This window comes from Rhizophagus irregularis, chromosome 31 (genome assembly GCF_026210795.1).
Source record: "Rhizophagus irregularis chromosome 31, complete sequence".
Classification (NCBI taxonomy): Eukaryota; Fungi; Glomeromycota; class Glomeromycetes; order Glomerales; family Glomeraceae; genus Rhizophagus; species Rhizophagus irregularis.
In genome coordinates this window covers 623261-646623 of record NC_089459.1, presented here as the reverse complement: position 1 = coordinate 646623, position 23363 = coordinate 623261, and the positions used below count along the sequence as shown (strand labels likewise).

Below are 23363 nucleotides of genomic sequence, written 5' to 3'. Positions count from 1 at the left end.
TTTTTTTAATAAAAAAAAAATAAAAATAAATAAATAAAAGGACGGGAAATAAATGGAGTGAATTAATATGCATGAGAGTGTTAAAATTATTATACAAATAATTTAAATTAATGAGAAAATGTTCGAATTATAAAATGATGATGTTTTTTGAAGAAAATTCTATAATAATTATTCATTGGCGCGTTCCCTTAAACAATTGGAACATAAAAACAATTAATAAAAATTGAATTCATTCATTACGACCCTTTCCTAAAAAGACTAGGTAAACCAAAAATAACATAAATAATTATGCCAGTAAAGGCGACAGCAAAATCTGCAGTGCGTAAACCTGTTGTTTTATCTTCACCACCTTTGATAAAAAGAAGTACGGTATGTACAGAAGCAAGAGTATTAATTAATGTAAGTCCAAATGAAAATAATACCATACGTATTGCTGCAGCTTTTGTCATATTATACGATTTCCGTATCTTCCGTATAAAATCTTTCTTAACTCCGGTTTCTTCGGCTATCTCATTAGTGACCCCCCCTTCATTCACGTCGCCCGTTGGTTTTGATTTATTTGCTGCAATTTTACTTGTATCGGTCATTTGACTTTTAAACTGATCTAGATGTCTGAAGACTTTGAAGACCGCTCTTACTGTAAAATTAAAAATTATTGAGTTTTCATGTGACGAATTACATTAGGAGTGTTTTGAGTGTTTTACAGTTACTTACTGCTGAAGTATGCGCCAATAATAGTTCCTATTAAATTAAATCCAGGATATCCAATTAATTTAACCCACTGAGGATTTTTAATATCACTAATAATAAAATAAAAGAAAATTTATTAATAATAATAATAATAATAATAAAATGGATAATAAATAATATAATAATAATTTACCAGGCTATTTTAAATGGTTGAATAGCATCGTGTTGTATAGATTCAATAGATACAATTATGGTCATTATAATAGGAATAATTACTATAGCAAATATATATGCTTTATGTAATGTCTGAGAATTTCCTTCTTTTTGTCGAACAAGTAATTGATAAAGATGAATCGAAAAACATAAAGCTGATATAATTTGTAAATATGCACAATATTGAAGCTATATTTTGTTACAAATAAACAATTTATGTAATTTTATTGCATATTCGGAATGACAATGATAATTATAATTAAAAGAAAGGTTTCTCAACTTACAGCTATCCCTTGAAAAATGCAAAATTCTCTTGGAACTAATTTCTCAAAATCATTTATCCAAATAACGCTAGATAATACAACCAATTCAATTAATGCTGTTGCTACTGATAGAATACCGATTAAATAATTTATCTTGTTTTTGAATAATTTTATTGCAACATATGATGAACATATAATAGAAATAAATATTATTATATATACGATTATGATTAAGTCTGCCATTTTCTAAAAAAGTTTTTAATATTAACAAAAATTTTTAGTAAAGAAAAAGAAGAAGAAGAAGAAAAAAAATGGATATTGATAATTAAGAAAGTAAGGATAAAAAAATATATATATATATAGTTTTTTTTTTTAAAAAAAGAAAGGATTATCTTTGTTATATGAACGTAATCTAATCTCATACTATAATATTATTTTAAGTAAATTCGATTGTCTGCATTCATGTGTTATGTTTTAAGATTTTCAAACAACTTGCGTGAGAAGCTTCTGGGGTAATATTAATATTAAAAAATACTGTAAGATCCTTCGTGATTCTCGGATAGCCTTAAAAAGTCTCATTATCCTTTGTAATACTCATTAACAAATTCGGAATTACCATATATGTATTGTGTAACATCAAACGTTCTCACATCTTCAACTACCAAAGTGTTTCGTCTTGATTATACATCACCCTGAATTTTTTTTTATTGCCGTGTTTCGGCTTTGGATAATCCTTGCAACTCCCGAGTCCTGAAATTTCTATAATTTTCGATAGAATAATCTTTTCAATTCTAATAAAATTTGTTCATAAATTTTTTAATTTTCATCATGAATAATTACTATAGGGCGAAAGACTTTGGTTATCAATATCGGTTGAATAACGAATATAAAGTAATTTTCGTTCCCAATAATTAAAAAATTAATAGTAAACCCGGAACCGTTGATCCTCAATTGAATATCGTACGTACCACCTCTATAAGGACTAGATTAGAAATGGAGTTAATGTATCAACCGTGATAAATTCAAAAATAATGTTAATAAACCAAATGATTGACCGACTAAAATTATAAATTTTAATATAAGGAATTGCACCATTACACAATGCCGACCTTTTTTTAATTATTTCTAAAAATGGTGTAATTAGGTATATCGTAAGTTTTTTATAACCTCTGGTGATTTTGCTTTCTTACAAATTTACTTGATCTTAATGTTGTTTGATATTCATGACAACTTTTCATTTATTTACAGGAATTGAGGAATACGAGAATTGAGAGGAACAAATGTACTCTATTAATATAGTTTTTAACATATATGTTAATCACGTCATTGTGGGTAACTTTGTGTACGCGTGTACACGGATGTCACATGATGTCCCATGATACAAGTGTCCTTTAATACCTTTAATATACATCAATAGTATTTCTTTATTTACCCGAAATGCTCATATTAATAATGTGCTAATCATGTGATTTATAGCCAACAATGATCATAGAGTTATATTTATATATTAAAACTCTTTTCACCTATCTTTGGATTTTATCTCTTACGCCTTATTATACCATATTGGATTATTTGATTCATCATATTATAAACATCAAAACAATGGAAATTGTCAAAATACACTTTTGTGGCACATTAAAGAATTTGATATCGAAAGCTGATTCGTCCTTTTTTGATATCTTTTCTCTAATTTGAATTACAATCACTTTATTCCTCAAAAATAGATTCTTTAAAATTAAAAGTTTGACTAAAAATGGCATAATTCGGGGTTCCCCAATAAACAAAAACTTTTTGATATATTTTATAAAACTCAATTGTTTTTTATTTTTTAATTTTTATATTTTTTTTTTTCACATAAAAATCCTTCTTCCTAAATTACCCACTTTTTCCACTCCTTACTCTGTCAATGATAATTAATAATGGGGCTAAGTGTAATGATAATTAACATAGTTTATTTAATATCATTCATATGCTCAATTTATATAGCACTTTCTTTATTAAAACTTAGAAAAAATCCATTGATTGGTATATACTGTTGTGCTTATTGTTTATTATGTTGTAATATTTTAAGCGGAGTTATATTCAAGAATGATTTGTCATCCGCCCCAAAAGCTTTTTGTTTTTTCCAAGGATACATGGTAAGTTTATGACTTAATAATTTAATAATTTGTATTTTATTATTGTATTAATCAATTTTTTATATAATAGGTTCAGTTTATTTGTTATATAACTTCAATGTCAGCGATATGTTTTTCACATGAGATTTATTCATTATTAATGAATCACAAACATTCAACATTTTTTGAAAGTAAAAAGGGTTATTATTTGTTAATAATATTATATCCTTTAATTATGGGTATACCATTATTTATTGTATGTTTTAAAACTGATGCCATAATTCCAAGAGAACTAAAATGGTAAGATATTTATTTCATTATTGTTATTATATGATAACCTTTTATTTAAATATATTCATGATAATTTTTTTGATAATTTCACTATAGTGATGTGGCTAATCCTATATGGGTTAGATTATTGGGATATTCTGGTGCTAATTTTATATTAAGTATCCCTGGAATGTATTTCAGCGGTAATTATAATTATTCAGTTTTAATTATCACACGAGATAAAATTTTTTTTAATTATATATTAATTTTTTTCTTTTTTATTACAGCACGCTCAGCATATATTTTATATAAACATTTGGATCGATTTAAAGATTTCTCATTAAATGAAGATACTAGTCAAAGTAGTCAAACATTCCCTAATTCACCAAATTCACAAATAACGCAATCTCCTATATCGCGACAATTTTCACAAACTAAAAACAATCTTGATCAAAAAAGATATAGTTTGACAAAAGAGGCTGTAATTAGAATGTCCATTCTTTCTTCAAGTATTATTTTAATACATTGTTTAGGAAGTATAGGTACTATAATAAGTGTTCTGACCCATGAATCACTTTCAAAGAAAGTAAATCTCAATGATTGGGCTGGTAGTGTTATTGGTATTTGCACTTTTCTAATTTTTGGGTTTAGTAAAGAAATTAGAAATGCCTGGCATTGATTAACGTAAGTTACGTAATTCGGTCAACTTCTCGTTATGACCAAGTTAATCAATTAATTTTTGAATTCTTTGCTATAAAAATATAACGACAGAAATTTATTTCGGACCGACTGCACCTAATATTTAGTACATATGATTTATTTATTAATTATAATATATATATTATCTCTCTTAACAATTATATTGTATACAGTATGCGATTATTATTATTATTATATATCTATACATGGATTTTTTTTTTTAACAGGGTAGTTATTAATTTGTACTATATATAGAAATACCCCGAATTACGAATTATTAATAAGAAAAGATCTTCAACTAAAATCTACCACTAAATTAGATTACTTGTAGATACTTAAATTCGTAATTTAATTTAATGTAATCTTGTAATCCTATAATATTCATTTGTAAGTACGGTAATAAATTGTGTTCTTTCATTGTAACGTTATGTAATATTTGTACTGCTTATTAAATTACATAGATTTTCAATATTTGCCGAAAATAATAGTCTTCCCGATCGAAAGAAATTTTTATTTCGGACTTTTTTTTCATTTTCGTTTAATTATGTAAGCAATTTCAAGACCTAGTATATTAATGGTGAAATTACTGGTTTTATTTTTTTTCGTACTATTAATTTATTAATTTTAATTTATTGTTAAAAAATATTAATTTAAAAATTTTCCTATCATTAAAATTTCTTATTTAATAATTAATAATAATGACAAATAATAAATTCTATTATTTGACGATGATTATTTTACTTATATTACCGACAATCCAGCTAACCCGGAAAGTACAGCGATCCGCAACTTATTTTGTCAATAGGATTACGGGACAATGTTCAAAGGAAACCCAGCATAAATGGTAATTTTTGATTGTGTGAAAATTTTTATAGATGATGTGCGCTATATATTACTAAACAAATTGAATAAATGTAATAAATGTGCGCTACTATTTTGCATATTGATGTTCGGATTTCTTTGAATTTACGGATAATCCGCATATTTTGAAATTTTTTTTTTCATATTTGCAAAATAATAAGATATTAATGACAATACCGCTAATATCCCAGGAAGAGTTAAAAAAAATATGAACCAAAAAAAAATTAAATTTCTATATTAAAAATATGCACCAACAATTTTCCCACGAACCACGATCCAAACATGCCAAATGATGCAATACATAATTATATTAATTTACGTTGTCTGTTGTAAATTTTTTTATAATATTATATATAATTTACTTCTTTGAACTCTTTTTTCTTTCCTCCTTTTGTATCGGTATATACACCTAGAGAAAATAGTACAAAAACTAAGTAAAAAAAATACCAACAATTAACACATGTGCTATAGCATTTTTGCACACATAGTACGTTAAGGCTCCTCAATAAGTTCATATACCACAAACCATGCTATATCTTCAATCGGGTACGCCATTCGACCCATGTCTTCCCAAATAAAATACACGGCCATAACAATCTAAAAAAAATCGACCTCCCCGATGAAGATTATATGATCAAAGCCTAATTCTGCAGCATTTGCTATATAGAAACCCAATTCTTTAGGATTACTATTGGAGAGAAACTTGCAACCGATAATGGTTGCAATTCGAGATCAAACAGATTCCTCGAATGTATCAACTAAGATAAGTGAATTGTTGCTACCCGATGAGATGAAACTTGTTTCATCACATACTGACAGATGTCGCACGGTTCCTTGACACTCAATTGTGTTTGAAAGTTCAGGGATAGGAAGAGGGTGAGCATATATATGTATATATATATATATAAGTCTGTCCAATCATAGTCTCCACCGGTCAGCTGTTCTTTGGTTAGGACATCTCGATAATTTGCTGCCCATTGTAACGTTTCCATTTTTTCTACTCTCGATTGTGCACACTTTTTGTTCATCCGTATTGGATAACGAACTGATGTGCCCATCATGAATCTCACCACCATTTCTTTTCGTTTCGAAATCTCTTTCGAGTACGTTAGATTCACAGTTGATGGTCTCAATTTTTAATTTGGTTGATTATTATTTATTTGCATACTTAATTTCATTTTCCTTTGGGGTCGGAAAGCGTGAGTCCAGAGAAGAGCCCAGGCATTCCAAATAGTGATAATCGGTATTGGACGAAATTTGTGTAAAATATTGTTTTTCCCTCCTGGGCGAAGGGTGTGATTTCCTGCTTCGTTCTATATACAATACGTTTTTTGAATTTGTTCAGAATTTCGTTGTACTCTCTTTCCAGTCCCTCTCATTAACTGAATGGTACTACGAATTTCGTAATCAAGACTTTCTGTCATTTCTCTTTTAAATTTACTAGCCATTTGAACGGACTTAAGATAGATACTGTTACGGCAAATAAAGTAACTAATGAATAAACTAAACATACTTTACTGTGTCCCCCTTGATAATCAAACATAATAAAAATTTACAAATGTATGAAATCACCACCTATTAAGGGACTGGTTCAATTCACCAACAAACATTTCACCGACAATTATTTCACTGACAGTTTTGAAATCCTAATCCCCTTATTCTAACCTTAGTCTAACCCTAATCTAATCTTGTCGGTGAGAACGTCTGCAAAATGACCCTGTCGGTGAATTTGTCGGGAAAATAATTGTCGGTGAAGAATAATTACAATTGACAATTTAATTAATCTATATACAGTACCATATATCACGACGAGGAGAATATTCTAAAGTAATTGGATAGCCAAGCCAGCTATTTTAACATAATAAATCATAAATTCATCAAATACTAGCCCAAAACCTTTTACACTATTAGAATAACTTACTTTTGCAGTTTGGAGTTTATTTTTGTTTGTAAATGAGAAAATAAAATGACTTATAACCACTAAAAGAATCGGTTTTACTACGAAATCCCTACAATCAGGATCCCGCTACAACACCCGACGCTCGATAATCCTGACAAATCATAATCCCGAAACTTCAAAATCCACTTTTTTTTTTTTACTTTTTTTATAGACGTAATATTATTGTAATATTTTGTAATAAATATGTAATAATTTTTAAAATATATCGCAAAATTACAGTTTTTATTGTAAAAAATTAATAATTTTTTTTAATATTTAATAATTTTAACAAAAATAAATGTTTTTATTATCTTTTTTATTAATATTTAATAATACATTGCAAAATTTAAGTAACAATTAATATTTTTATTAATATGTAATGATTTTTTTTTAACATTGTTTTATTGTAAAAATTAAATATTTCTTAAGGATATATCAATCGGGATAATGAATGTCGGGAATAATGTGATTACGGGATTTTGAAGTTTCAGGATTATGATTTGTCAGGATTGTGGGATTCTGAAGTGGATTAATATCTTCCAACTATTTTTTCTGAATATATAATTCTCGCTATAACTATAGTAGATAGATCATTTATTACCGTATTCATCCGAAAATAAGCAACAACTTTTTGCACGTAATGCAGGCCATGATTTAGTAATGCGGGCCAAAAAATGCCATATTCCGCCCATGTTGGTTATTTTCGGGGGGTGCTTATTTTCCGATGAATACGGTATCTCATTTTTTATGAAATGCTACCATCCCTACTAGCACGATAAAGTAAACTATAACTATATGGGATATTTCTCGCGATATAATGTAATTTATTTTTCTTTTAAATCCCAACTAGCAAAAAATATACTGTATATGTAATTATATCTGAATCATATCGTTATTTTCGACAAGGTTATATCCAAATCTTTTATCTACTATGATATATTTTTAAATTCGAAGTTATATTATAAATGAAGTAAATCTACTTAATCTTCTTTTCACCGTAAATTCACTTTTGTTATATCTTGTTGAAGTTGACCAAATGCCCAATTTAATAAATCTTTCCAAGCGATAATTTCATAATAATATAAAATAGTCTCGTTTAAAATCATTTCTAAGATAGATGGATTAAAGGTAAGAAATTTTAAACGAGGCTGATCAAGTTATTGACCCCATAATTTATAAGATACTTTTGATAAGCTAATTCAATAATTTCAATAACACTTTTAATAACGATAACGATTTTCTAAAAAATTTTTGTAATAAATGTCACAGGATTGTAATTTTGTTAAGCCAGCTTTTATAAAAATATATAAAAAAAAAAATATTAGAAAATAGAAATATTTCATTTATCTTAAAAAGTTACTATAATATATAGAAAAATATCTCAAAAATTTAGGTGAATAATTTGAATTTAAAATGAAATAACCTTCCTTTTTCAGCAAAACAGTTTTTTGATTCTTTTTTTTAAAACGATGAAATTCTTTGATATATTTGATAATCATAAATGAACATCACACTTTGATTTTGAACTAACAATTTCGTTAGAATAAATACTAAAATTGTCAACGATGCCAATAATCAGAATTTCGTATCGACCACCACATCAACCACCAGTCCCCACATCGATCACCGTATCGACTAACCATCACACCACCACCACGAAAACATCAAATGAGTGAAACGACGACAAAGGAACTTAGAAACATCAAAAATACGCATGTACTATGAAATCTATTTGTTAATCGAACTTGAGAAAGATAAATATTCATCTGGGGACGAAAATAAAATATTTATCCTAACTTGTGTCGTCTAAATTGAGGACGAACAAAAATTTCAACTTGGGACGAAAGAAACTATTACGCTCCATTTTCATTGCAATCTTTACATGATCATTTGCCACGTTGCCATTCATTTACATGATTATGAATAAAAAGGATTTTCTTCTAAAATAACAGCAGTCAGTGCGACTCAATATAGCACTTACAAACACAAAGATCTTAATAAATTGTGTGACCGAAAATATGTGACTCATCATTTATTATTATTATTATTACACCAGATCACTATTTAATAGTTCGCAGCGAAGCAAATTGCAAAAAATTACCTCTTTCTCTTCTTCCTTTTCCTTCTATTATATTTCATCAAGTATAGTGAAGGTAAGGTACAACCAACTCTCCACACGGTCAAATATACTTGAACGAATATAAAAACTGAAGTTGGATGATTTGTCTGTCAGTATATCATATTTGACATATTATTGTAAGCAGCATATATAATATAATTTTGTCCGTAGATCTATGTACAGTAACTCAAATATAAAACAATAATTATTTTAATGAGTTTTTCTTTCATTGTAATATTTGATATCACTTTGACCTTTAAGATTTTCATCAATTAACTGCTGTGTGACATTTTATATGAAGGATCGAAGAGTAATATCGCATAAATAAAGATATACGTACGTATCACAGTATATCGAACTTAGTCCGACGATTCGACGATTCGTAGTAATTATTACATGAGTATGTGTTTATATGAAATTTGATAATACATACTGTATATACGGTATTACCGTGTTCATAATAATATTAACTATGTGAAAAAAAAAATAGTATTATTCAATTAATAAATTTAGTAAAATGATACGATATCTCTATCATCTCTGATATACAATAAGGTTGTCAATAAAATTTTTATGAAAAATTTATATACATATTAATTAATGAAAAATTTTTTACTACCCTAATTCTATACAATTAGGAATTTTATTAGGCGCAGTATATTCATAAATATACAGTGAATCATTCTCACATCAAAAACGTCACTCGTAGTCGCAATGAAACTTATTCGTATAATTATCGATTATTACATTCCAAAAATCACGAATTCTGCATCATCAGTGTTATAAAATCTTTCGTAGTATCTGAAAAAAAAACTAAATTATAGGTCGAATGACCGTGTGTGTGGCTATGCTTGAAATTTTTGTTAAACTGGCTTTTTAATTATTTTGAACAGATATTTAATCCGGGCTTCTAATCCTGTATACTGGTATTATTATTTTCAGATCGAATAAAGCGAAATGAAACTTGCTTTAAGCCATTTTTTGAAGCATAAAATATCAAAAATCAAAATTCAATTGATTACAAAAATATTGTATCTTTAAGACGATTTTTAAAAAAATAAAAAGTATATGCAAAAAAATTTTTTTTTTTTGTATGGTGACTAATAGTACATCTGTTTCTAAAGATTCATAATCTATTTCAGATTTATTTGGATGATGTAATTACAAATTTCAAAATTTCTATATGTACATTCATGAAGTTAATTGAATTGGACCTTCTAAACATATCAACTCTGTAGCATCCGGATTTATAACTTATAATAAATCAATAAAAAAAATTAATATATAAATATTAATGTACAAAAATCAATACTCTTATACAGTAAATACTTACGAGTAATTCTCACAGTAACTCCATTGAAGGGTTTAAGTTCCGGTCTATTAGGTACAGTAACAGTAATATCATAATCAAAATTACCAACAGGAATGGGGCATAATTGTGAACCACTAGGCACGTTAGGGGCAAGAAGTTCGTTACAAAAATCAATATTATAAACAAGAAATGAGAGAAGACCGGTCCCTTGAACTTTTAAGTTTGAATTTTGATCAACTTGAACTTGCGATGTTCCTACTATTTTTAGTGTTAAATTTTGACCAAGAACTATTGGATTAGGAGTATAAGTAAGTGTTGTAATGGATAATGGATATGTTTTCCCACTATCACATAATTGGAATTGACTTAATTGTCGAGGAATTAGATTAGAAGATGATGTAGTGACAAGGGCAAAGAGAAGTAAGAGAAATGTGATGGAAAATAATTTATTCATGATTTATTAATTATAGTCCGTTATTTGTGACTGTGAAAAAATTTAAATATTTAAAGCTTTTTTGACGGGACAAAGCACGTTTACGGTAAGAGCATATTTATTATATACGGAAAGCGGTAAAAGCCACTGGCGTAAAAAGGCACGGTCGATCAGCCTCAAAATGTCATATTGTGACATCAATTATCTATTTCTTATATGATTTATTATTAAAATAATTTTATATGATAAATTATAAATAATTATAATAATATATATTATGTATATGCTTTAAGAAAAACTAAAAAAAAAACTGATAAATTATTATCATTATAATAAATTAAATAATCATAATAATCATAATATTTTTTGTGCGAAAACACGAGTAATAGGAACCATAGTATTATTTTCATTTGCTTCTTCACAAAGTGTATCAGCGATGCATGGAATATCTTTAAGTTGCATTCCCATGAATTTTGCATAACGTGGTAAATACATATTAATATTATCATGAGCAAATTGTAAAGCAGTTTCACCAAGTTTTTCACCATGTTCACCAATTGGTAAATATTCTGTTTGTTTTTGAATATTTTCCATTTCGTTTGTTTCCATTAAAAATTCTTCATATTTATTAACCACATTAATATTTTTATCTTTCGTACATTTAATATTGGTTACTATCATATGATTAAAAAAAAGAATTTTATATTATTATTATTATTTTTAAAAAAATGAAAAATTTAGCTTCTATTAAATTATTACTTACAATTATTTAAAAAATTTATCAGCTTTGGTCCCGGATTCTGAAAATCCATGCCAAAGTCCGTAATCTAAATTCAGACAATAGGAATTTTAAATTTTTTTTTTTCTACTTTTAAAAAAGAGAAACATGTTAATAAAAAAAAAATTCTTTATTTTTGTTACAAACCTCGACCCAACCGCCAGGTTTCAAACACCTGATTAATTCTTTTATTATATCTTTCCATTCGGATTCAGAATATTCCCATGCACAAAATCTAATAACGATAAAATCAAATCTATTATCGTCATAGGGAAGTCCCTCATTCTGAATGTCCGATTTAATGAATTCAACATCAAATGGTTTTCCATCTTCATCCGAAGATATAGAATTCACCCCTATGTATGTACATCCGGGATAATTCGCACTCATTTCAGCCAACCATGTTCCTAATATACTACTAAAAAAATTATATAAAAAAAAAAATTTAAGCTACTGCAATTTTTAATGAACGTTTTTTTTTTTGACATAAGGTTTTAAATCAACTAACTTTACATGAAGGACTCTTGCACTCCATCCTGTAAGAATATTATGTACAGGTGAAGAAAAATTTCCTTTAAAAATTTCTCTTACAAGATGATGTCTTAAATGCAGATTATATTTTTCATCATCATTCAGTACATGATTATCATAATAATTTGGAAATTTTGAATGAATTTTCCCCATTTTTTGTTATTTGTATAAAATAAAGAGAAAAGGAAATTATTTAAATGTTTTTTGTATCGTGGTAATAGTGATATCAAAAGGAAGGTTTTTTTTTTAAAAAAAAAATCATGGCGCATTGTGACATTACAAATAAATATGTAAACACATGTATTACAACATTTAAAAAACTTTAAGACAGGTTTAGAATGCGAATCAAATATAATTCTTAAAATTACGCAAATACCCCGAATCTTACAATGTTACAATCAAAAGAAGATCGAGTAAAAGTTTGGTATAGTTCAATATTTAAGTTTTTAAACTTAAATTTCCGTCTCACAGTCACAAAAATGTCCGTGGCGCAGTACTCGTTTTTTTTTTTATCTTACGTGGAGTTAAATTACTAATCCTTCTTATCTGATTCTGTGTTACGACCCCCTATATGTTCTAATCACAAACAATTAAATTGGGAATTACTTACTTTTGTTATTTTTTTTTTTAAAAAAAAATAAATAAAAAGAGGATTTAAATTATCATTAATCACCGAAATCTTTTCTTTTTTTTCGGAAAATTTGCTAAAAATATAAAAAACATATCATGTTACAATAATCTTTTACTTATATAGTAAATTTACCAAGTCACAAAAAAAAAAGAATTCATAATAATTGCAAGTAATTTTTAGTTTTTCATTTGTGATTATAAGGGGGTGGCACAATTTCGAAAAAAACAATTAATAACTTGATCAACACTTTGCGATATTTATTATTATTTGGTTATTATTTAGATCAAAAAAAAAAAATAAACCCCTTACCAAACTGTGCATATAAGGATGTATCGTTACACAATTACATCATATTATCATATTGCATCAAAGTCAGGTCGCGCGCATTTACCCATACTTAATAATATAACTAGTAAATACAGGTAATGAAACGGAAGGTCACCATTATTTTGGTCTTAGTTTATTTTAACGTCACGCTTACCAAATCGAAAGATATAAAAAAGCGCGATTAACAAAATTTTTCTTCTTCATAATTTCTTTATCTGTACACACTTTTTTTTCTTCTGGATTGTCAACGTACATGTACTTCCCAATATAAATTAAACAGTACGTTATTTTTTTGCCAGCAAAACAAAATTCATTATAATGATATATTTATCAATTTCGTGTTACATAATAGTATTTGAACTAACTAATTTTAGGTCTCGAAGATTAACTATCTTCTTTGAGAAGGTTGAGAAATTACGATCGAAAAAATTATGTTGTGATAATGACGCGCCTCAGATATCAATTATGTGAATAATCTGTAATACAATAAAATTAAGCTTTTTCCAGCAGTCATAACTTCTTTTTAAAATTATAATATGATACAATCGTCATCTGAGGCACGACATGGTTAGGGATTTAAACAGAATGTGTATTTATTTAAGAAGGTTGTACTATACATAGCATATAAACCTATACCGATTCAAAGGTACAGACGGAGTGTATAATCCCTTGGACACGGAGGAGAAAGAAAGGTTGTTGTTGGACAACAATATTAATGCGAAACAGTTATCAACAACAGTGGTACGATAAGATATAAAAGTGGAATAGCAATCATAGTATACAGTTCCCATGGGCTGGAGATTAAAATTCGTTATAATATAGTGAGAAATTCACTATACTAAGGGTTATTTTATTAAAAGAAATTTGCACCTGAAATTTTCTTTATTATAGCAAGTTATTCGTTATATAAAAATTCGCAAAAATTACTAGATAAATAGAACAATACTGTAGTATAGAATCATTAACTAACGGATGAATCTAGAATTTGAAATTCTACATATTTCCGTGAGGATATAGAGGGATCATGTGATAATTGTGACATTGAAAAAAAATGAGAATTTATTCTAGAATTGGAATAAAATGTCGAATTATAAGTTTTTATGAAGTGGAATTCTGGATTATCAATGTGTAAAAAATATAGATTCTCGAGAATCGATTCCGATCCCTAATATTGTCTTTATAGCAAATTACTTTGGAAATTGAGGCAAATTTACTTTATAAATCAGACTTTAGCGTATATTATCCAACAAATTTATAAACCTTTTTATTAACGTCTAATGCTAAAAGACACTCGACACTCGACACATTCGGTAAGTCATAAAATCATATAGTTAGATTCGGGCAACATTGATGTAGTTTTATATCCTACCGAAAATGACGGATATCTTATAAAATTTGCTGAAATGACGGAATCTAGATAGTTAATTTAGATAGTTATAGCAATGTATGTATTTCCGAGAAACTATTTTTATTTGTGTATAAGTTTAATTTTCATTGCATATTTGACCATCAATACTTGAACGAGGGAATACTTTTAGACAATAGAAATTTATAATTTTTTAGTCCTATCATTGATGCTTATTAGAAGTTTTCTAGGTCTATATTTTTAACAATAATTTATCCTCTGTACATTTCTCAGTAAAATTCAAAGAACTGCCTAATTAATTGGACCACCAATTAATTTGAAATGAAAAATAACGATTATCTTTAGATTAGATTCAAAAATCAAAAATTCTTTAGTATTATAATAAATCCAGCTTCGTCAATAATAAATCCACTATTTATATATGGGTATAAGTCTCCAAATTTGGTTACTGTTTTTCATTCATAAAAAATTTGATTATCTAATTACTCTCGCCTAGATCATTAACTATTATTGATACTGCATATTAAAAAAAAAAAAAAGGGGGATGGAAATGAGTAATTAATATTATGACTTTTGGTAATCGAAAGAAATTAACAAAATAGAACTAAATATTTTTTTTTTGACGAATATAAAATGTACCAATATTATGAATATTAACTAATATATAGTAGTCCTTCATAATATAGGGACTACCAATGATAAAATGATTTACAATATTAAGTGTAACACAAAAACATTAATTTATTCATACCCGAATTTTGATACCCTGCAAATTTATCAGTTATATTTAATGGGTTTTCACGGAATTTATAATTTATGGAAAATAAACCGGATAAAGTTTTTTGCAAAAAAATATCAGGAAACATCCGACCTTTTGAAACAACGGATAAATGTTAAAACTGAATAGCATCAAGCAACATATTTGCCAATCAACATTTCTGAATCCTTTTTAGTACTACTTGTATAGTATTGGTACCGTGAAAGGATATAAATCAAAACGCGAGTCCGAAATTCTTTTTGTAGAAAAAAAAATCGGTTATATAGGAATCGTTTATTTGGTACATCCTTACATGTGTCCCTCTGGGATTCCCGTATTTCCCCGAAAATATTCCTAATTTCAACTAGCGGGGAGGAATTTAACTGCAATTCATCGGGAGGACTATACTTTTAATTAGTCAACATGTTTAAGGAATTATTTCATCCTATCAGGCATTATTATTTTTTTTTCCTTTTTCCTTTTTTCAGTAAATTTTTTATTTTTAAAAAAAGTAAAATGTTGCACATGCAAAACAATGCATCGGTTATGAACATCTTAACAATTTTAGTAAAGAAGTAATAACAATAACATATACTAATTAGTTCATACAATAAATAAAAGATAATGGCAAAATTTTATCCAATTGTAAAGTTTTTATATGTTGTAACATAATAAATCATTGATGTATTGTAAATCAAATTTTTTAGATATCAAATATTTAAACACATGTTGAGTATTGATCCGACATCATTATTAGCACAAAATCTTGTTGTTAAAAATTGATCTTTTTAGTATTATGTTTTTTAAATTATGAAAGTGAATTTATATATATATTAATATATATATATATAAAAGAAAATTCCCAATTTTGTAAAAAGAAGATTCCTAATTCGTAAAAAGATAATTCATAAAAAGATAATTCATAAAAAGAAAATTCATAAAAAGAAAATTCGTAAAAAGAAAAAGTCCTAATTCGTAAAAAAAAAAAAGTCCTAATTCGTAAAAAAAAAAAAATCGTAATATGGCTGAGAGAAAATATCGGTTTAGGAAATTACAGAATCTCCACTTTTGATTGGTCCATATAAATTATTGAGATGTTTCATGTCAAAAAATCATGTGTACACCATACACACGTGAATTGTTATATAATCCAGTTCTAAAAAGAACAATCTTAGTGGAACTTTTAATATATAAATTTGGGATAAAAAATTTAAATAATTAAATTTACAAATAAACTCCTTTCTAATATTCCTAATTTGAATATTCATTACAAGGAGTTTTTTTAGATTTTTATCGATTCCTTATTGATTCTTATTTTAATTGATTAAAAAGGTTTAACTCATAAACTTATGATCAGTACCACTGAAACTGTTACTCTATTACACAATTTTGACTTACAAATTGTCTAATTTGCTCGCGATTAAGTTAATCTGATATTGGACTTTGCCAAGCAAAAACCCTTGATAATTTTCATCTTTATATCTTTTATAATGGGAGATACCGAGATTTCTTTATTTATTGCCGGCGGCTGAAAAAAAAAAAAACTATGATACACCTTATACAGAAAATATTGTGGAGGATTTTCTAAACAAAAAAAAAAAAAGGCTCTAAATTACTAAACATGAATGAATATATACTATTTGTTGTATTTTTACATCCCCCGAATCTACAATTCTGTACAACAATTCAATTTGAACCAATTAATTAATAGATGTAATGAAATCGGATAGTACATTTTAACCAGGGTTATTTATTAATGATAGTTCCTAAAATGGTTTAAAGACTAAAATCGCGTTCAGAGTATTATTTATTTTTATTTTTATTATGTTCTGGCGCCTCCTTGAATGATATTATATTGTCCTCACAATATGTTGTACTCTTATGCATCAATTTTTCGTAAAACAATCTTTATGGGAAACTTGGCGCAAAAAGATATTTAATTCATCGTTATTATTTTTATTTCCTTAAAAATATTTTTTTTAAAAAAATATATATAAATTAGCCATTAGTCCATAATGAAAAAAATTTTATCGAATTCTCTTCGTTATTCGAATTTACATATATGTGAGCAAGTTTTTTTTTTTAAAAAAAAAATATAGTACCTTAAAATTTTTCTTTTATCATTTTTCCACAAAAGCAATTAACTAACTTCAAAACTTACCTACTTCAATATTTTATAGGCACGATATTAGAACTGAATGATTGTTTGCTTTTATTCTCCTTAATATCAATACACTCCACTCCGTCTTCATTCCTAACCCTTTCTTTCATTTAGTTCAAACTTACTTATTCTTTCTTTTTTATAATATCAATAATTTTTAATAAAATAATGGGAAATACATTCTCAGGACGAAAACCCTTTAAGATTAAGAGAAAAAAGAGTGTTGATGGATGCTCTAAATGCCATAGATTTATATACGTTGATACAATTCGGGATGCTAACTTTTCATGGCTAGAAGGCCGCCGTGTTTCAGCAGACGATTTTTTTCCCATAGCTCGACAAGTTGAAGGAGTAAGAAATGAATTTAATGAATTTCAAATTTTTTTTTTTTCATATAAATTGAAATTTCTAATTAATTTAATGAATGTAAATTTTAAGATTGATCGATTAGGCATTTTGGTATGTTTCTATTATTATTTTTATACTTCTTATTAATATAATATTCATACAAGTAAAAACTTTTATTAAAAAAAAAATAGATGCATGATATATATAAATATATGTTGAGGGGAAATACTAGAACCCCTTTAACTTCAATCAGGGTATGATTTACAAGATGTTACATTTTTTTTCCAAAATAATTTTCCATTTTAACTAATTAGGCAATATTATTCATATTTGCCTTATCTTTGTACATTAAAAAAAGAGGTGCTTACATATCGGGTAAGTTGTATGGTAAATATTGGGGCAAATATGCCTTCCTCTGACTTATTTTTTAACCTTTTAATATTTAGGTCGGGACATAATATTTGGCTAATTGAGATGGCTAAGTAAGTTATGTTTAATTCAGGATGTTTTTGTTTTAATTGATGAATGATGATGTATATCATTTAATAAAAAAATTATTTCATCAGTGATAACAGAGAGATCCAATTTGAGGGATTCGATATTAAGACCGGGAATATCGACATGAATTCGTTGCCGGAAAATTTAACGTTCACTCACGGGAATATTTTTGAGAGTGAGTTTTAACTGAACGATCACGTGATTGATATTTTTATAACTGCCCAAGTAATATAATTATTTTTTTTTTTCACTAAAAGATGGTCTTCCCTATCCGGATAATTATTTTGATTACGTTAACGGTAAGCTCATGAATGAAAAATATTTGTCATTATTTGATTTACTAATAACAAAATTTTTTATTATTTAACTTAATAAGTGAGGTCTTTACTAGGTTGGTTACCCAGGGACAAGATTTCGTTTGTGATCGAGGAAATAAGGAGGGTAACGATCCCTGGCGGGAAACTCGAGATGCTGGTATGTTTTTTCCAACATATTTTTGAAGAATTATTTAAATAAAAATAATTGATTGATTTAACTTTTCACTTTCAGGAGACCGACGTCATCATAAAGTAAGTAATCATTACTTATCCTTGGATGAAAGATTTTTACTATTTTTAATTCATATATGTGTGTATATAAATAAATTAGAAATGCGACGGAACATTATGAAGAGAAACTTGGAAAGATCTGGCGGGATTTATGTGCATGTAAAGGTTACGATCCCAATAATGTAATTGAATTGGATAAATTCCTGGAGAGGGACTTTTTCGGAATAACGAACTCAAAATTATCAATACCTATTGGGGGGTTTGGCGGAAAGGTAAGGAAATATACATATATTAATTATTTTGGATTTAAAAATTTAAGTTAAATCATTCTTTTTTTTTTCGTAGGTCGGTGAATTATACGCTGAAGCGTTTATCTGTGCAGTTACTACTATTGCGTCAGTCATGGAGGAGAAACTAAACATGACTGATAAAGCTATTAAAGAATATCTTTCAGAATGCATCGAGAAGTTGAATATTGCCCAGGCGTACACCAACATATATCTAGTCACCGCCACAAAAAGCTTTAGGTGATAATATATATATATGTATATACACGATAAAAAAAGAATATATGATAAATAAGCTTATATTGTATGTTAGTACCTTCTTAAGATATTATTATAAATTTAATACATAATTTGCATGTCATATGAGATTCTCATAAGCATAATTCTTTTCACAAGATCAAGAAAGTGTATATAAGAACTTAAATTTATTTAATTTATTTGAAGATTTAGTTTAAGAAGTAACAAGTTTAATAATTTTTTCTCTTGACGAAATTTTTTTTACGTAAATAAAAATACGATTAACTTTTAATAACTGAAAAGAAAAGAGTAAAATAACGTTAAAATAATCACTTACCATACAAAGCCAAGAATGAGGATCGTCGTACTAATCTCTACATAAGATCGATGCGAAATATGTCGATCTGCCACATCTCTTGTTTAGTCATCATGGCTGGCTAATGTTTATTTCGAAAATCCATTACGATTTTTAGCTTTATAGTTCAGATTAAATCTAGATTGGCTTGATAAAAAGAAACTACGCATTCGAATCTCTCATTTTTTTTAAATTTTTCTAAATTTTCTCTTTCCCTTTTTCTTTTTTTTTTTAAAATAAATCATGAAAAAATCCGACGTCAAAAAAAAAAACGCACCTTTGTCATTATTATTCATTATTAAAGATGAAAAGTGAAGAATACATAAACTTAGTCTGTTTTGTTACTACAACTCTATGCATCTGCTCGTAAAACACCGATCATTTAGTGCAAAAGTGCTGATATAAATTTCATATTGGTTGAATCGGTTAAACTTTTCTCCCTCATGATTAAAATGGCAAATATTTAAATTCGTTATTATTCTTTACAACGTTAGTTTAGCAATATTTTTGGCGCACTTTGCACGTTGTTACACAAATCATATTTGTTCACATGATTATTTGTTAAACTAGGAATACTGCGGTGACACTTCTTTGGTATATTTGGTATAGTATTAATAGACTTATCAGATCATTTTTATAACTAAAGATTTTCAATTGGTAAATTTTCTATAATGATTATAAATACCTAAAATATTATCATTTCTTTCAAATTATCAAATGGATTTCCTGCTTTTTTTTTTACTATTTCAATACACTTATATTAATAGTTAAATAAATCCTTTATTCTTATTTTTACAAACTATTTAATTTCTGGCTTTTATAATAATTTCAAAGTACTTTTGAGTAAAGATAACGGTTTTATCAATTTATTTGATATATATTAATAGATTTTTTCATATTAAAATAAAAAAATTAAATAAATTACTCTTTTTTTTTTTTAATAGTAAATATAAATATATTTATTGATGATATAAAATTTAGGATTAATTTTATATTCACCAGGGGTGAATTTACCTCTGGTGAAATTCACCAGTAATATGATAATTTTAGTTTTATATTAGTTTTGTTTGTATTACGTTTTACAATTTCATACATGTAATAAAAATTTTTTTATGAATTTTTTTAACTGTAACTTTTTTTTCAAACATACTATTAAACCCATACAACTCAATTTCATAAATTAGAAATGAAATTTATAGAGAAATTTGTGTTTTTTATAACACTACTAACTGTTTAACTCCTAAAGTTTTATATTTTTTATTTAATAACTTTAAAGTGTAATTTCAATACTTTAGTCAAATGAAATCAATTTCTTTTATTAATTAAAAGTTGTTCAACAGAGCCAAAACTACTTGTATATTATTTTTTATAAGTGTAGGTATAATACATATAAAAAAACCCATATTTTTCATAATGGTACTAACTTTCAAAATTGTTTTTTTATTTATTAACTTCAGAGCATAATTTTACCACTTTAGTCAAATGAAATTGACTTTCTAAATTAATTGAAAATTGTTCAGCAAGGTCAAAACTACTTGTGTATTAATTTTCATGGGTGTAGGTATAATACATATGGAGAATTCTACATTTTTCATAATAGTACTAACTTTCAAAAATTTTTTTCTGTTTATTAACATCAGCGCGTAATTTCACTACTTTAGTCAAATGAAATCAACTTTCTAACTTAATTGAAAATTGTTCAGCAAGGTCAAAACTACTTGTACAGTCAACTCTCTTTATAGTCACACATTTGGGACAGTCCATATTTGGTGATTATTTTACAAGTGTATTGTACGTTTAGTGGCCACTACTTTTCGCACCCTCTATTGAAGGTTATGGAGGTAGGTCGTTCGTATCCTCACCATCATTAAACCACCAGATGTCATCAAAACCACCTTTTAACCAAGACAACTTATCCAGCACGTCCATCAATCAGGCATACCCCAGGGACCTGAAGGCCTTTGGATCGAAAGAACACCACCCTACTCGTCCTTTAATCCGTTGCATGATACTGTAATGGCTACTATTATAAACCCCTCACCACTACTACTGTCACGGAGGACTTTTGTCAGATAACCTTCAAACATCTAGACCCCTTCCATACCACCATATTAAGTAACAGGTCTCACTCAAAGGTCACTACAGCCCGCGATTACCCATCACCGATAGTACAGTTGTAATCCCCAAGTGGTATACTTTGTAGTGACCACCTGGACAGTAAGCTTGTAGGTGTTACCCAGGATCATCCCTTATGGTGGGTATCAACCACCAGGAATCACCAACCAGGGCCCATCAGAGAAGGGATCGAACCCAATCACCAAGCTATCTGTCTGCGCACGAACACCTTGGTTGGTCTACGACCTAACAGAAGGTCAAACTACCACTAAGACATTGCACCCTCAGCTTTACCATCTAGGACGACCATCTAGCCATTACTGACCCCAAGCGGTATCGTAGAGTGACCACCCGGACAGGAAGTCCCCCTAAGGTATAGTAGTGACCTCGGGCACTAGGGACTGCGCACATGCCACGGTCAGCCAGGGTGGGGAACGTTAGAAGGACACCATGACCCTTAGTTGAAATGTGCGGCCTAACCGTACACACTAATTCACCATGATGCAGTCCAACTACACTAATCTCTGTACCTTCACGCTATTGGTTGTAGCGTCCGCAGTAAAATTCTTTTTATTTCCGTAAGGAAATCGTAGGAATTGCAATCCTGGCCTACCTGCAGTCCTCCAGGCTTAATGAGGGTCTCAGTGACTAACCACTAAGATAGGGTGACCAACCCATATTTGGTGATTATAAAGAGATGTGACTATATAAAAAATTTCTTATATTTGTATATCATAATTCCGGCCAAAAATTAACATAATTTTAGCCAGAATTATACTTAAAACTTTATTGTATCGTAACTTCGCCAATATTAATCGTAGAGAGATGATCTTACCGCCATTCGATTCGTCTTGATGAGACGGTTCTAATGGTATAAAATACGTCGAAATCCAATCACTAGATCAATTTCCGAAATTAAAAAAATATTAATGGTTTTTATGTAATAACTCTGCCAATATTAATCCTAGAAAGACGATCTTACTACCATTCGATTCGTCTTGATGAGACGAATCTAATGGTATAAGATACATCGAAATCCAATCACTAGATCAATTTCCGAAATTAAAAAATATTAAATGGTTTTTAAGTAATAACTCCGTCAATATTGATCACAGAAAGATGAGCTTACCACCATTCGATTCGTCTCGATGAGGCGATTCTAACGAGCTATAAATTGTCTTTTTATAATCACTAGGTACTGAGAAATCTAGCAAAATGTTAAATGGCGCAGTAAACGTAAATCAAGAAATATTATAATGCCGATGTTTAACATTTTGTTGAATAACTCGTCAGCCAGTGATCGGAAAAGGATAAAACTAAAACTCTCTCCCGTTCTGCTCACTTGACAATATTTACGAAAAAAATAAAAAATTTTTTCGGAGTTTTTTATTACTTTTTCTTTATAATTTCTTTATTTTAGATAACTACTACGACACTTTACAAATGGGTAAAGATAACAAAAAGAAAAATAACCAGTCTAACAAAGATACTACGTCTAAACGTCCTGC

General features: G+C 27.9%; 5 protein-coding genes across 5 annotated transcripts; 2 read left to right on the top strand and 3 right to left on the bottom strand.

The window, feature by feature from the left end:
• Positions 1 to 236: 236 nt before the first annotated feature.
• On the bottom strand, positions 237 to 2428 carry OCT59_022240 (uncharacterized protein; the record flags this gene model as incomplete). Its single annotated transcript, XM_025322309.2, has 4 exons — positions 1188 to 2428; positions 884 to 1092; positions 715 to 800; positions 237 to 637 (listed from the first exon to the last, which is right to left on the bottom strand). The coding sequence occupies exons 1-4, from the start codon at positions 1407 to 1409 to the stop codon at positions 237 to 239; spliced, it is 918 nt and encodes a 305-aa protein (XP_025166613.1). The 5' UTR covers positions 1410 to 2428.
• A 587-nt stretch (positions 2429 to 3015) lies between these two features.
• Positions 3016 to 4685, top strand: OCT59_022239 (uncharacterized protein). The gene is made up of 4 exons (XM_025322310.2): positions 3016 to 3304; positions 3375 to 3583; positions 3671 to 3756; positions 3841 to 4685. Exons 1-4 carry the CDS (start codon positions 3086 to 3088, stop codon positions 4230 to 4232), a joined length of 906 nt encoding a protein of 301 aa, XP_025166614.1. The 5' UTR covers positions 3016 to 3085; the 3' UTR covers positions 4233 to 4685.
• Positions 4686 to 10262: 5577 nt separating this feature from the next.
• Positions 10263 to 11003, bottom strand: OCT59_022238 (uncharacterized protein). The gene is made up of 2 exons (XM_025328446.2): positions 10505 to 11003; positions 10263 to 10424 (listed from the first exon to the last, which is right to left on the bottom strand). Exons 1-2 carry the CDS (start codon positions 10935 to 10937, stop codon positions 10363 to 10365), a joined length of 495 nt encoding a protein of 164 aa, XP_025166615.1. The 5' UTR covers positions 10938 to 11003; the 3' UTR covers positions 10263 to 10362.
• A 267-nt stretch (positions 11004 to 11270) lies between these two features.
• Positions 11271 to 12378, bottom strand: OCT59_022237 (uncharacterized protein; the record flags this gene model as incomplete). Its single annotated transcript, XM_025322311.2, has 4 exons — positions 11271 to 11590; positions 11680 to 11743; positions 11842 to 12112; positions 12203 to 12378. The coding sequence occupies 4 exons, from the start codon at positions 12376 to 12378 to the stop codon at positions 11271 to 11273; spliced, it is 831 nt and encodes a 276-aa protein (XP_025166616.1).
• A 5257-nt stretch (positions 12379 to 17635) lies between these two features.
• Positions 17636 to 19392, top strand: OCT59_022236 (uncharacterized protein; the record flags this gene model as incomplete). Its single annotated transcript, XM_025322312.2, has 11 exons — positions 17636 to 17818; positions 17906 to 17926; positions 18007 to 18069; positions 18174 to 18190; positions 18262 to 18297; positions 18382 to 18488; positions 18571 to 18612; positions 18690 to 18787; positions 18863 to 18882; positions 18962 to 19133; positions 19207 to 19392. 11 exons carry the CDS (start codon positions 17636 to 17638, stop codon positions 19390 to 19392), a joined length of 945 nt encoding a protein of 314 aa, XP_025166617.2.
• Between the last annotated feature and the right edge of the window lie 3971 nt (positions 19393 to 23363).

Excerpts from the sequence above, each read along its gene's own strand:
- OCT59_022239 (XM_025322310.2), top strand. The coding sequence starts at position 3,086 with ATGGGGCTAAGTGTAATGATAATTAACATAGTTTATTTAATATCATTC. Across the intron at positions 3,305-3,374 it reads GTTTTTTCCAAGGATACATG|GTTCAGTTTATTTGTTATAT; the intron begins GTAAGTTTATGA and ends TTTATATAATAG. Across the intron at positions 3,584-3,670 it reads ATTCCAAGAGAACTAAAATG|TGATGTGGCTAATCCTATAT; the intron begins GTAAGATATTTA and ends ATTTCACTATAG.
- OCT59_022238 (XM_025328446.2), bottom strand. The coding sequence starts at position 10,937 with ATGAATAAATTATTTTCCATCACATTTCTCTTACTTCTCTTTGCCCTT. Across the intron at positions 10,425-10,504 it reads AGTTACTGTGAGAATTACTC|TTATAAATCCGGATGCTACA; the intron begins GTAAGTATTTAC and ends ATTTATTATAAG.